At 41.1% G+C, this 15,145-nt stretch overlaps 2 protein-coding genes and 1 long non-coding RNA gene across 4 annotated transcripts in view; 2 read left to right on the top strand and 1 right to left on the bottom strand.

Annotated features, from left to right (window-relative positions):
* The window catches only part of LOC123603662, a 114,896-nt gene that overhangs the window by 28,888 nt on the left and 70,863 nt on the right, over positions 1-15,145 (bottom strand). The window lies entirely within an intron of this gene.
* LOC123603658 (keratin-associated protein 2-3) lies at positions 7,032-7,827 on the top strand. Its single transcript, XM_045488806.1, has one exon. It carries the CDS (start codon positions 7,104-7,106, stop codon positions 7,488-7,490), a length of 387 nt encoding a protein of 128 aa, XP_045344762.1. The 5' UTR covers positions 7,032-7,103; the 3' UTR covers positions 7,491-7,827.
* Positions 12,115-12,965, top strand: LOC123603657 (keratin-associated protein 2-3). The gene has a single exon (XM_045488805.1). It carries the CDS (start codon positions 12,187-12,189, stop codon positions 12,571-12,573), a length of 387 nt encoding a protein of 128 aa, XP_045344761.1. The 5' UTR covers positions 12,115-12,186; the 3' UTR covers positions 12,574-12,965.

Here is a 15,145-nt window from a genome sequence, read left to right as displayed (position 1 = left end):
CAGGGCTCGAACTCACAGACCGCAAGATCATGACCTGAGCCAAAGTCAGACACTCAACCGACTGAGTCACCCAGGCACCCCTGTATCTTGGCTATTGTAAATAATGCTGCAATGAACATAGGATTGAATATATCTTTTTGAATTAATGTCTTCATTTTCTTTGGATAAATACCCAGAAGTTGAATTGCTGGATCATATGGCAGTTGTATTTTTAATTTGTTGAGAAACCTCCATACTGTTTTCCAGAGAGACTGCACCAATTTACATGCCCACCATCAATGCACAGGGTTCCCTTTCTTGAAGCCGTGCTTTGGAATCACACATTGAAATTCTCACCTTCTATTACATCTCCATCCCACAACCCGCATCAATCAGTAAACCCAATGTGGAAAGAATGACAAATTTAAACATTAATAACATATTTTTAAATGAAAAGCTTAATAAAATTACATAAACACAATATGAAATGTTTAATAAAATTAATTATATAAACACAACAGAGACAAAAAAAACTAATGAAATAGAAAAAGTCTGGTAAAACTGATCAAAGACCAAGAGAGAGAGAAAAAGGAGAATGTCTGAAAGACTGGCAAATAACATTATACTTGAAAAGGAGAATAATCAGCTTCCAAGAGAGTAGAAACTTTTAAAAACAATTAGAACATTATGTATAAGTTTAGGGGTCCCTGGGTGGCTCAGTCAGTTAAGCGTCCGACTTCAGCTCAGGTCATGATCTCACCGATCGTGAGTTCAAGCCCCGCATTGGGCTCTGTGCTTACAGCTCCGAGCCTGGAGCCTGCTTTGGATTCTGTCTCCCTCTTTCTGCCCCTCCCCCCGCTCATGCCCTATCTCTCTCTCTCTCTCTCTCTCTCTCTCAAAAATAATAAACACTAATAAAATTTTTTTAAAAAGAACATTATGCATAAGTTTATACCAATATGTTTGAAATTATGATTGAATTGACTATGTCTAGAAAAATAGATATTAATTCCAGAAGATATACAAAATATAAATAAGCCAATAACCGTTAAAGAAACTATACCTATGATCCAAAATCTATCCTCTACATATATTGATATTAAAAATGCCAGACCCACGTTGGTTTACAAGTAAGTTTACTAAACCTTAAAGTTCTCTCCCATTCAAACTGGGAAAAAGAACAGAAGAAAAGGTCTACAGCCATACCACCTTAAATGTGCCCAAACTCATCTCATCTCAGAAGCTAAGCAGAGTCAGTCCTCATTGGTACTTGGATGGGAGAACAGAAGAAAGGAAAATGTTCCCAATTCATTTTAAGTATAACAGTAACATCAGACACAGACAAGAACAAAGTGATAAAGGAAAAATTACAGGCCTATGTTATTGAAGATCATAGATGCAAAAAGCCAGTAAATATTAGTAAGTGAAATTTAGCAATATACATAAAAGGAATAACACATCACAACTAACTAGTTTGTCCTAGACATTCAAGAATGTTTCAAAATTAGAAAGTATTTAAATAAGCTTGTTGATACTAGTACATTAAAGGTAAAAAAAAAAAAAAAAACCCAAAAAACAAAAACAAACAAAAAAAAACCTTCAGGATTATATCAATAGCTGTGGGAAAATAATTCAGTAATATATAACAACTATATTAGTCAGGGTTCTCCAGAGAAACAGAACCAGTGGGAGACTGATGTAGATATAGACACATGTTTATATACATAAATACGCACATGCACACACAAACATAAGAGAGAGAGAGAGGAGGGGGAGAGGAGGGATTATAGAATCTGAGATTATATAGAATTGCAGATTACAGAATCTGAGAAGTCCTAAAATCTGCAATTGACAAGCTGGAGACCCAGAAGTGCTGATAATGTAAATTCCAGTACAAAAGCCAGCATACTCAAGACCCAAGAAGAGCCAATGTTTCAGTTCAACTCTGAAGTCAGGAAGACTGATGTCAAGGAAGTCAGAAGGAGGAGTTCTTTTTTAATCAAAGTTGAAGGGGAAGTCAGCCTTTTTTTTCTATTCATATCTGTGAGGTCCACCCACACAGGAGAGGGTCATCTGCTTTATTCAGTCTACTAATTCAAAGGTTAATCTTACCCAGAAACAGTTTCACAGACACACCCAGAATGTTTGTCCAAATGTCTGAGCATACTATGGCCCAGTCAAGTTGACACATAAAATTGACCATCACAACAGCCATTTACTATTTAAAACACTCTAAGCAAAACAGGGCTAAAAGAGGACATTTTTATCCTGATGAATGCTATTTATCAAAACTTCATAGCAAAACATAATAGTTAACAAATTTTAGAAGTATTCCTAGTAGAATTTAAATAAGACGAGGATAACTGATACCACTCCTATCATTCATTGTTGTATTTGAGATCCTACTCAATTCAATCTGATTAAGAGAAAAAGCATTACAGAAAAAAAAACAAAAACAAAATTGTTGATACCTGTAGACAATACTGTTGTTAACATAGGAAATCCAAGAAAACCTACAAACTTGTGCTAAAAAGAGAGTTTAGGGAAGTCACTATATAGAGTATTGACAAACAAAAAACTCAATAACATTTTTATAACCTGCAAAGAGTCAATTAGTAATTCTAATTTAATAGAAATGAAGATTCCATTCACAAGAGCTACAAATATTATAAACTGTTTCAAAATAGGTCTAATAAAACAATGCAATATTTATGAAGAAAAGTTCAAAATATTCTTTGGAAATCTGTATATAAATAAAGAGTTAATGTCCGGTTTATTATGGGGAAGCGTTTTTTTCTTCAAGTTTTTATTTCAATTCCAATTATTTAACATACAGTGTAATATTAGTTTCAGGAGTAGAATTTAGTGATTAATCACTTCCATACATCACCCAGTGCTCATCACAAGTGCACTGCCTAATACCCATCACCCATTTAACCCATCCTCCTCCCACCTCCCCTCCAGCAACCCTCAGTTTGTCTTCTATACTTAAGAGTCTGTTTTCTGGTTTGCCTCTCTTTTTCTTTCCTCCCTATGTTCATCTGTTTTGTTTCTTAAATTCTACATACTGAGTGAAATCATACGGTTTTTGTCTTTCTCTGATTGACTTATTTCACTTAGCACGATACTCTCTAGCTCCATCCACATCATTGCAAATGGCAAGATTTCATTCTTTTTATGGCTTAATAATATTCCATTGTATATACACACTACATCTTCTTTATCCATTGCTCTATCAGTGGATACTTGGGCTGCTTCTACATCTTGGCTATTGTAAATAATGCTGCTATAAACGTAGGGGTGCATGTACCCCTTTGAATTAGTGTTTTTGTAGTGCTATTGCTGGGTCATAGGGTAGATCTATTTTTAACTTTTTGAGGAACCTCTACACTGTTTTCCACAGTGGCTGCACCAGTTTGCATTCCCACTAATAGTACATGAGGGTTCCTTTTTCTCCACATCCTCACCAATGCCATTTGTTTCTTGTGTTGTTGATTTCAGCCATTCCAGCAGGTGTGAGGTGATATCTCATTATAGTTTTGATTTGCATTTCCCTGATAGTAAGTGATGAACATTTTTTCATGTCTGTTGGCCATCTGTATGTCTTCTTTGGAGAAATGTCTGTTCTTGCCTTCTGCCCATTTTTTAATTGGGTTATTTGGTTTTTGTGTGTTGAGTTTTATAAGGTATTTGTATATTTTGGATACTAACCCTTTATCAGATATGTCACTTGCAAATATCTTTTCCCATTCTGTAGGTTGCCTTTTAGTTTTGTTGATTGTTTCCTTTGCTATGCAGAAGGTTTTTATTGTGATGTAGTCTCAATTGTTTGTTTTTCTTGTCTCAGGAAAATTTCTAGAAAGAAGTTGCTATGGCCGATGTCAAAGAAGTTACTGCCTGTGTTCTCTTCCATGATTTTTGATTCCAGGTCTCACTTTTAGGTCTTTAATCCATTCCGAATTTATTTTCATGTGTGGTGTAAGAAAAAAGTTCAGTTTCATTCTTTTCCATGTTGCTGTCCAGTTTTCCCAACACCGTTTGTTGAACAGACTGTCTTTTCCCCATTGGATATTCTTTCCTGCATTGTTGAAGATTAATTGACCATATCATTGTGGGTTTACTTCTGGATTTTCTATTCTGTTCTATTGACCTATGTGTCGATTTTTGTGCCAATACCATACCATTTTGATTATTACAGCTTTGCAATATAACTTGAAGTCCAGAATTGTGATGTCTCCAGCTTTGCTTTGCTTTTTCAAGATTGCTTTGGCTATTTGGGGTCTTTTGTGGTTACATACAAATTTTAAGATTGTTTGTTCTAGTTCTGTGAAAAATGCTGTTGGTATTTTGATAGGGATTGCACTAAATATGTAGATAAGGAGGTCTCTTTTTAAATCAATGAAATTTCCTGGTTGACCAGGAAGGGAAGGAGGGAGAAGTAAATTTACTCAAATGAATGGAAATGCAGTAACCATAATCTAATTTGGCTTTCTACAATCTTTGTCCAAGCTTCACAGCAAAGATTACTAAAATAATTTATTTACAACTCTGGAAGATTAGATCTTTCTTCATTAATATTTACTCTCTTCCCCTTCCCACCCCTCTGGGAGAAGTATCCTCTCCCACTCTCGCACCCTGTGACTTGGAATTCACCATGGAACTTGCTTTGGCCAATGGGATGTTAGAGGACATGATCCAAGCAAAGACTTTTTTTTTTTTTTTTTTTTTTTTTTTTTTTAAATTTTTTTTTTTTCAACGTTTATCCATCTTTTGGGACAGAGAGAGACAGAGCACGAACGGGGGAGGGGCAGAGAGAGAGGGAGACACAGAATCGGAAACAGGCTCCAGGCTCTGAGCCATCAGCCCAGAGCCCGACGCGGGGCCCGAACTCACAGACCGCGAGATCGTGACCTGGCTGAAGTCGGACGCTTAACCGACTGCGCCACCCAGGCGCCCCTACCAAGCAAAGACTTTAAATATGCCTGCATGACTGGATTGCTCCCTTGTGCTTCTGCCATTAGAAATAGGGTTGCCAATTAAAATACAAGACACCTCATTAAATCAGAATTTCAGTTAAACAACAGTAAATTTTTAATGTAAGAATGCCCCATGCATACTCAGACATGCTTATACTAAAGATATATTTGTTTATCTGAAATCCAATTTTAACCGGGCACCTGTATTTTTATTTGCTAAATCCGGCAACTCTAATTCAGAAGGAAGTCCCAAACCAACTCGCTGCCAGAGCCAAGACCAGCCGTAATCCACCCAAACCCAACTGACCCGCAGAGATGTGACCAAGAAATAAATATTTGTTATTGTATGTTCTGAGAGCTTGTGGTTGCTTGTTATGCATCATAGCTGACTAATTCAACCATGGTGGCAATGGGAAACTAGCTTGCATGTAATTCTAGCCACATTATCTCAATTACCTAGTCTGCACACTAAAAATCAACTATTGTAAAAGGAGCCAAGAGGGAATCTTGGGATGAAGAGATATAGAGAATGAATTTCATCTAATTCAGCATTGATGATATCTTCCATGATATCACTGAAGCAAAAATAAAACTCATTCTCCCATGAAAACAACAAAAAGCCTCCCCCCTTTAACCTCAAGATAGTAATTTTAGGACATTTGATTGGTGGTTTGCAAGTTCTTGGCCCTTTCTTTCATTTAGTGCTCAAAGAAAGTAAGTGGGGTTGACTGGACAGAATTCTTTTTCCCCCTCAAATCCAAAGGAAAAGTACAGCTCTACTCCATTAAGTAAGAATAAATTTATGGAACTCATCACAAAGGCTAAGGTATGGGGTGAAGTACAAATGAAAAACAATAAAAGGAATTAGGCAAGCACGTTATCTCACAGTGCCACAATGTATTACCAAAGGAAACTAGACTATACTTAGAACATCCTGGGAACAGGCAACCCTCACACTCCTATCCACCAATAAGCCAAGCTCTGTTGATCAGTCCTCAGAGAAACCTCTGCACTGGTACAAAGATCTTACCCAGCACGCAAGTCCCAAGCCCCTTTCGAAGTATCTGTCATTGGGACAAGACATTTCCCTAATTCTCTTCCAGTATCACTTTTAACAATGCTTACTCACTTTAAAGACTTGAGATAAAAATGGGGTAGGGGGAATGCTTGAGATGTTCTCCCTCCTGTCTGAAGGCTATGGACTACTGAACCTGATAAACATAATACTCATGGTAGAGGCTGCTTACTGAGGAATGAGGAGACCTAGACCCCATTGTGACTGTGTGAATCCACATGACCCCTCCTGTAAGATGAGGGGATAGGGCTATATAATTCTCTATAGTCCCTTCCCAGAATCTACACATGCAATGATTAATTCTGAATAAATTATTACAAATTTAAAAATTGCAGTGGATCCTTGATGAAAATTGTACAGTCACGGTAGAAGTTGAGTTTGGTTTGGAAGGAAGATGAAGGCATTCCAAGAGAATAGGGAAACAACAACCAGGGCAGGACAGCCCAGATCCTACTGGGGAAGAGCAACCAAACCACGGGTCCAGGGTGCCATGTGGCTCCCCCCTCATCTGAAAACTACAAACCTGCCTCTCCCAGAGTTGTGGTGAGTCCACAGCTCACACGAATGGCCTACACAAGAGTGCTGCTATTAACCTGTTACGGTCAGGGGCATGAGTGAAAATAAGACAGGTCATGTTTCGGTGGTAATTGAGTCCTTGAAGTCCAGGAATAAAATGCTGACTTCAAGGCCAAAGGGCAGAGTAATTAGATACTAATCTCGTTTAGAAAACACATTCTTTTCTCTCTTAGGAGTTAGGAATGCTTCAAAAGGAAATTCATCAGAATTGAATCCAATGTCTAGATTTGGTGAGAATAAACAATATGAGAAAACAAAGGAATGTTTGTGGTTGTGTGCATGAATGTGTATAAGGTGAAGTGTTAACAAACATGGTTTACTCAATGCTAAATCCTCACTTAATTGGTCAGAAGATTAACAAGAAATGACCTGTGTCATGGGTGTCATCAGCACCCGCTCAGGGTATATAAAGGCCCCAGAGCAGGAGGGAGGCATTCACACCTGACAACACCCGAATCCTCTCACCCCTCCGACCCAAACCAGCCCCAGACACCACCATGTCCGGCTCCTGCTGCGGCTCCACCTGCTCCTCCCTGGGCTGCGGGGGAGGCTGCTGCCAGCCCTGCTGCTGCCGCGACCCCTGCTGCTGCCGCCCCGTGAGCTGCCAGACCACCGTGTGCCGCCCCGTGACCTGCACCTGCCGCTGCACGCGCCCCATCTGCGAGCCCTGCCGCCGCCCCGTCTGCTGTGACCCCTGCTCCCTGCAGGAGGGCTGCTGCCGCCCCATCAGCTGCTGCCCCACGTCCTGCACGGCCGTGGTCTGCCGCCCCTGCTGCTGGGCCTCCACCTGCTGCCAGCCCATCTCTGTGCAGGCGCCCTGCTGCCGCCCCCCCTGCTGCCAGCCTGCCCCCTGCCGCACCACCTGCAGGACCTCCTGCTGCTGAGACCCCTACCATCCCTAAATAGCAACACACTGGAGCCTAAGCACCTATTCTGCATTTTAAGAAAGTGGAAAGAAAAGGAGATATTTTTCATAAGGTGACAATAGCCATTTTTACATCCTACCAGTTGGATACACAAGCAGATGTCCATCACCACCCTCAGCCAAATACCCAGGTGTCTCCATCAGCAGAAGACACCATGGATGGTAGATCTCTCTTAAAAGTCCTTGGAGTGGACTTTGCAAACCCATCCTGAACTCTGAAGGCTGCCCAAACCCTCCTCATCATCCTTTGTAATGTGCTGCTCACTTATTTTCAATAAACGAATTTTTCCCATAAACCTCCCTGCTACCTGATTCATTCAGTAGTGCCTGTTCATTAGTGTACATAGCTGAGCAGACAAGGAATAGGAAGAAGGAAGGAAGGAGGACAAGGAAGAAGGAAGACAAGATGGAGAAGGTGAGGAAGACAGAAGAGAAAAGGGAGAGGTGTTAGGAATGGAGTTTTGGAAGGTGCTGCAGGATGGCCAGGCTAGTCCTCAGACTGCTTATGTGGGTAGGAAATCTGTGCACACAAGGTTCTCCAGGGCCTGTCCTTTGCCCAGATGTCCACGTTCATGTCTCGACACCCCCCACTAAGTTTCACTTCAAGTAACACTGAACTCACAGTAACTGGCACATGCCAAGCAGTTCCCTGTGTCTTTGCTTTTGTCATATTCTTGCATTTATCTGGAATATTTTTTTCATCTACTCCTACCCTCCACATTCTTCATCCACCTAACACTCAGTCATTTCCAAGATTCAACTCAGTCTTCTCTACCAGTTCTGTCCTAACCCCTCTAACACATAAACACACTTGCACATATTCATGCACTCACAGGCATGCATGTCCACGTACACACACACACACACACACACACACACACACACAGGCTAGGTCAGGTGCCCCTAACATGTTCCAATAGCATCTGATATTCATCTCCCTCCCCACAAGGCATTGTATTGAGATGATCTATTTTTCTGCCTCCAACAAAGGGGACACAATTTATAATGGCTTCAGTACTGAGCTCAATGTTTAGAATATGGTTGGTACTTGATTTCTATTGAATCAAACAAAATTAGAAGGCAATTGTCTTTATGACAAGAACTCTAAAAGGTAGACATTTTACTTAAGGCAGAATCCTCAGCATCAGTATAACTTAACTTCTCTGACCTTCAGGTTTCTTCATCTGCCAAATGGGAAAGTTAATTCTCACCAATGTTGGTTGCTAGGAAAGTAAATGACCTTATGTATGTAAAGTGACTGGCACACAGTATTTACCAAGCACCATTCACTGATAGTCCTTGTTACACATTGGAACATTACTGTATCAAACAGGCTCAAAAGATGTGCTATTTATGACATATTATGTCACTGAAAGTGGGAGAGGATTGAGGGGAAGGCTTCTTGTTTTTTCAAGGCAGTCCACATCCATTGGCAGAAACAGATTTCCTAACATAACAAAGCACACTCCTAAGGTTTAGTAAGTATAACAAAGAGGGAAGAAAAAATCCATCAGCAAATTGAAGCTGTCTCAGAATGAAAGGGCTAATGCATAGGAGAGAGCCCTAGCTTACAGGATTTATGAATAAGGGCTTGGCATCAGGAGCAATGGAGATAATACATGATGTATCTGATGGACTTTTCATTCCACCCTGAACCACCCAAAGAAGGCAAACAACTTAAGCTGTAAGATTACTTGGGTTAGTCTTCCCTGGCTTTAGGACGATGGTATTTATTAGGCAGAAAAGATATGTATTTGTTAAATTCCAGAAAAAAAATTCCACCCGTTCCCTGATCATCTAGAATTTTTCCATCTAAAACATTCTCTCTTTTCAATGAATGATATCCATTTCTTTTGTCTTCCACACTGTACAGGTTTTATGATAAACCTAGCCTATGAAGAACATCATGGACAGAAGACTCAGCCCCTTTTACAGCTGAGGAGACTGGCCCTGGCAGAGGACAGGTATTAGCTCTAAGCCCTCTTAGATCTGAATCCCTCTTTGTCTCCCCATCCTCCCCCTGCCCTTTCTCCCTCACTCTTTCCTATCCTCGTGTCTCTTACGATTGGAGGATATTTCAAAGGTCATTTTGCAGAACAGGGAACAGGTATTCTGTTTTCAGAATTTTAAAATCTTCCTAACATCCAGTGGCCCCCAAACTAGCTCCTAACAACACAACCCATGAAACTATGAAGAAGAGGGTGTGTGGTTCACCATCAGAAAAAGTCATCAGCATTGCATACTGTCAGTCCAACCACAAAATCCCACAAATTATCACCATTGTGATTAACATTTACTTACTCCCACCCTGGTGGTTATGCTCTTGCAGAACATCTGGAATTCAAATAACAGGACTAAAAAAGCCCATGTGACAAAGACTAGGGACAATCTGTTGTCCAAAAAGCTTAGGTCTATTAATGTGCAAAGGAGACCACACAGCATAGGACCAGAGGCATCCCACAAAACAAAGGAAAAGCTATTTTTATAGGATTTTGAAGAATGGTAGAGTTTAAGTAAAAACACAAGAATTCACATGAGGACTGGGCTGTCACAAGGACTTAAGTCCTCTTTCTTTGAAAACTACATAGTTAAGATAAATGAGGAATGTTGTTTCTGAAAACCTCTGATCTGAAACTCTGCCTCTGGGCTGGATATTGAAGCTGCTTCTCTGTGTTAAGGTGACTAAGATCCTGTCCAGGAAATAGTGGGATCTTCACTTCTTACTGATGTGGCTTCAAATAGCAAAGTTTCTGACAGTCTATGATTTCAGGACACAGAATTTCTTAGTATTCTTTCCTTTTTGTTAGTTAAGAAATGCAGTGAGTTTACAGACATATTTCTATTCCTGACAATTTAGTCACTGTATATATTCTAAGCCAAATAACAATACACTAAACCATAAATCAAGCAAGTTCCCATTGTATTTCACTAGATGGGATAGAAGTTTTGATAACTACTACTACCTGTTCACTGGTTTGAAGTAAAAGTTGGAAAAGACTATGTCACTCATCAGTGTTTACGCTCAAAGGAAGACCACAGTACTATCTATGCTTTGCCACTCTTATCTGTGTAACTTTAGAGAAATCATTTCACAAACCTGGCCTTCCAAAAACTTTGAAGGACCATGATGGGTCACAAATTCAAAGGCCTTCAAGAACCACAGCTAGGCAGACCAAGGAGTGTATTAAAAAATGATTATATCAGGGCACTTGTGGTTCAGTCAGTTGGGCATCTGACTTCAGCTCAGGTTCATAATCTCATGGTTCATGGATTTGAGCCCCACGTCAGACTCTGGGCTGACAACTCAGAGCTTGGAGCCTGCTTCAGATTCTGTGTCTCCCTCTCTCTGCCCCTCTCCCACTTGTGCTCTGTCTCTCTCTCAAAAAATGAATAAACATTTTTTTTTAATTTTTAAATAAACCACACTTTGGGGAAAACTTGGTCTGAGAGTCATCAGCAACCCTTGGATAGTGTCATCCTTAAACTACCTTCCAACTATAAATTATTTTCTATACCCCCATTTTCCTTAGCTGTGGCTGAAAAAGACAAGGTTATTTTATCAGCTACCAGTACATTTAATTCCCCTGTTTTTTTCTGAAGCCAATTTCACACTTCATAAGCAAACAAATCCTCGGCCAACAGACCAAAGTATCTACTACGAAAAGATAACTGGTTCCTTTATAAATATTTTCAACGTGTTTTGAAGAACTCAATACAAGTGCTTATGGTAACACCTAGAAAGAAAGAGCGATCCCAATTTCAATTTTATTTCTAAGACCATACTCAGGGAGGGGCATTCAAAATGCATAATATGAATAAAATCCTCACTTAATTTGAACTTTTTGTCCTACGAAAAGTCTTCTCCTTTGATTGCTTTATCTGCCTTTGTCTTACCCTCCTAAAATTTGTAATTACTGTGTGATAAGAATCTACTTGGAACTTAATCTTCTTCTTCCCTTTCCCTCTCCACTCATAAATAGTACTGTTTACATAGTAAGAGTCTTTAGAAGTGACTCTGATTTATAAGCCAAGTGAGTTACTAAACAATATCACGGCAGTGGCTCTGGTGATTATTTTCTTACAAGCGAAGTGAAGCACTGTGTTGTTTTCCAGAAGCACTGGACCATTCTTCCCATAGCACAATGAGTACACATCTCCTTTCGTGAGTCATTTGGTGTTTTAGAAATTCTTGCTTCATCTCAAGGTCAATCAGAAACCAGGCCTGTGACCTCAGGAACACTACAGTCTTGCACTGAGTCATGGGTGGTGAACAAGACAAACAAGAGGAAAGTGTGATGGTGTCAACACTGGATTCTTCACACTTTCAACTTGTCACGTGGCATGGTCTGGAAGGTTTGGTTATTCCATGGGTAATTTTTTGGATGATATAATTCATCAAGTATTCATTTCAAGGAAGAAAGCCGACAGGTGGAAAGGAAAGCATCCTTCCATGATGGGAACTGCTGCCTCAGCAACTGAATCCACCAATCTAGAGATCAATGGGCAGCCACAACTCCAGGAAACGACCTGTGTCATGGAGGTCATCAGGACCCGCTCAGGGTATATAAAGGCCCCAGAGCAGGAGGGAGGCATTCACACCTGACAACACCCGAATCCTCTCACCCCTCCGACCCAAACCAGCCCCAGACACCACCATGTCCGGCTCCTGCTGCGGCTCCACCTGCTCCTCCCTGGGCTGCGGGGGAGGCTGCTGCCAGCCCTGCTGCTGCCGCGACCCCTGCTGCTGCCGCCCCGTGAGCTGCCAGACCACCGTGTGCCGCCCCGTGACCTGCACCTGCCGCTGCACGCGCCCCATCTGCGAGCCCTGCCGCCGCCCCGTCTGCTGTGACCCCTGCTCCCTGCAGGAGGGCTGCTGCCGCCCCATCAGCTGCTGCCCCACGTCCTGCACGGCCGTGGTCTGCCGCCCCTGCTGCTGGGCCTCCACCTGCTGCCAGCCCATCTCTGTGCAGGCGCCCTGCTGCCGCCCCCCCTGCTGCCAGCCTGCCCCCTGCCGCACCACCTGCAGGACCTCCTGCTGCTGAACCACCCATTGAGAAGTGTTCCCAGGTGTTCAGAAACATGTGAACACTCTTTCCCAGCCCAAGGGATCAGATGAGATACGTCCCTTGCAAACTACCTGCTCTTCAACAACTAACAACAGTAGCTGTCTATCCTTTTTTCCACATAATTACCCAGTTAATCCTGGCCCTCTTTGACAATCTTTAGAAACATCCCAGCTTTCCTCATTTGAATTCCTGGCCTGAAAGAAAATGAGTGAACAAAGATCAAAGTTCTTCTTGAATGAAGCTCTATTCCACTGACTCATCATCACATCTCTACTATTTCAAGATGGGATAATTTTCCAGGATATCATTACATTTGTGCTGGGGTTTCACATGGTAAAATAATAAAAATTTTATCTCTGGGAAGCAAACGTGTTTCTCTTTATTAATCTTCAAAACCTTTTTTTAGCTTAAGGTATGGTATGCAGAATCAGAAGAACCAAAGGAAGAAGGATTTTTTCAAGGGCCTTTTTCTTGTTTGTTTTTTTAGCTTTAGGAACAATTCAGGTGCAAGGTCTATAATTTTAATAGTAGTTCAAATAATACAGAATATCTCATGGGAGGCACCTTCATATCTGAAGTCACAAGTTTTGTGGTGATGCTGAGGAAATAAGACTACAGCGGTTTCTCTGATCATGAACTTGACCCATGAATCATCCCCATACGTGTGATAAGGGGGAGGAAGCCTAAGTCAGAGCTATGTTTATACCCTGATTTAGGAAACTGTACCATGATTAATACTAGTTGGTACCTGGGAATGCTGAACCACTGAAGGCCTAGGCTGGAAGAACCACTCTCCCATCTTTCCCAAGGCTCCCCTCCAGCACCACTATGGTCAATTCTTTTTTTAAATGTTTACTTATTTATTTCAAGAGAGAGCTGGATGTGGGGCTTGATCTCACAAACCATGAGATCATGACCTGAGCCAAAAGCAAGAGTCAGACGCTTAACTGAATGAGCCACCCAGGTACCCCTGGCCAATTCTGATTATAATAAGGTCACTGCTGCTGGGAAGAGAAGGAGATATGTAGCTTAGCTGGAACAATTCTAAATTAGAACTCCAAATCACTTTACCATTAAAACAATGCCAATGTAGTTGAAAGATTAAACATTAATCCACACTGGATATGCTTTTGTTGTTGTTAAACACTTAGGCTGGTCAGTAAACCAACCACTAGTGTTTTTCTGAGAAATATACATTGAGTTCCCAGCATATAATCTAAAAGGGTTTTTGGAATGTGTTGCTTGTCTGCTTGGGCATATCTACCTGCCCAGAGAGAGGAGGCAAGCCAGGTAAGCTTTGTGAAGGCCTGGAACTTGACTGACTTTGTCCACCACTGGATTCCCACTGACCTGCACCATGTCTGGCACGCAGGATTTTAATCAAAATTTGCTGAATGACTGAATAAGTTCTACAGGGTTAGAGGAGAGAAAAACATCTTCATCCCTCATTGATTCTCTCCTCATGCTGGACTCGTGCATTCTTACAATAAAATAAATAAGCTTTCTCATGAAGGAAAGTACTTTTCTTGAAATACAGTAAAAATTTCTCAACAAGAATCCCATTGTGTTCAAAACATCTGCATACACAATGGTTTTCTCTTTAGTAAGGGTTTGATGGTTTACTGGTAGATGGGCTCACAAATCCAGTTTCTTTCTACATGTTCTTGAACACCATTTTTAAAAGTCTCTAACTACATTGTTTTCCTCGTCTCAGAATTTTCCTGGTTAGCCTTCTAGAAAATTCCTATTCTTATAATATATTCTCAGATGTGGAATGCTTTGTGTACTCCCAAGCTCCTCATTATTATGAGATTGTGTTTGTTTCCCCAGTAACTCCATGCCATGGTTAGCCACAGTGGCTGGTGAAGATCTGGGTAAGCCAGCAAGGGACTATGCAAGTAGAATGATCAAGAAGGAGGCTTGCACTACAGTCTTCAATCACAGATCTAGAACAGACTTAGTTGTAAAGCAAAAGGTCAGAACCAAGGAAATCTGAAGGCAGAGTCTACAAAATGGCTGTGTGACATGATTTTCCTACAGTCCTGAGAATCACAACAACTGAGAATCACAACTGCTCTGTAAGCAGGAATATGCTCAAGTGTAGTACATGGGGAAACAATGGAGCAAGACACTGGGATAAGACAACGTGGGCCTGGAGGTCACCTTTGGCTGGGATCACTACCTGGGGGCTCTGTTATGCTGGCCGACCACAACCTTCATCCAGATGGTAGGGTAGGGACCAAGGGCAGGCTGCCCCCAAATGGGCCACTTTGGTATAAACATTATTTTGAGTTAAATCCAATCAAAACCCAACAGATTCAAGAAACATTCTTTACCTCTCCCTCAACTACCTGTCTCTACCAGGAAGAAAGCTATTAACAGAGATTCCTCTTTATCTAAAAAAACTTATCTGCATAATAGGCCAACCTTTGCTTTCTAAACATCTCCTCCCATCTTCCTGCTAATGGTCTTTCTCCCCTTTGTATACTCAGACCCTCACCCCTCTCCTTAGCTCATATAAGTATCATGTTGCCTCACTATCTTTCAA

The sequence above is a fragment of the Leopardus geoffroyi genome, chromosome E1 (assembly GCF_018350155.1).
Source record: "Leopardus geoffroyi isolate Oge1 chromosome E1, O.geoffroyi_Oge1_pat1.0, whole genome shotgun sequence".
NCBI classification, from domain to species: Eukaryota; Metazoa; Chordata; class Mammalia; order Carnivora; family Felidae; genus Leopardus; species Leopardus geoffroyi.
This window is presented reverse-complemented; position numbering and strand designations above follow the sequence as displayed.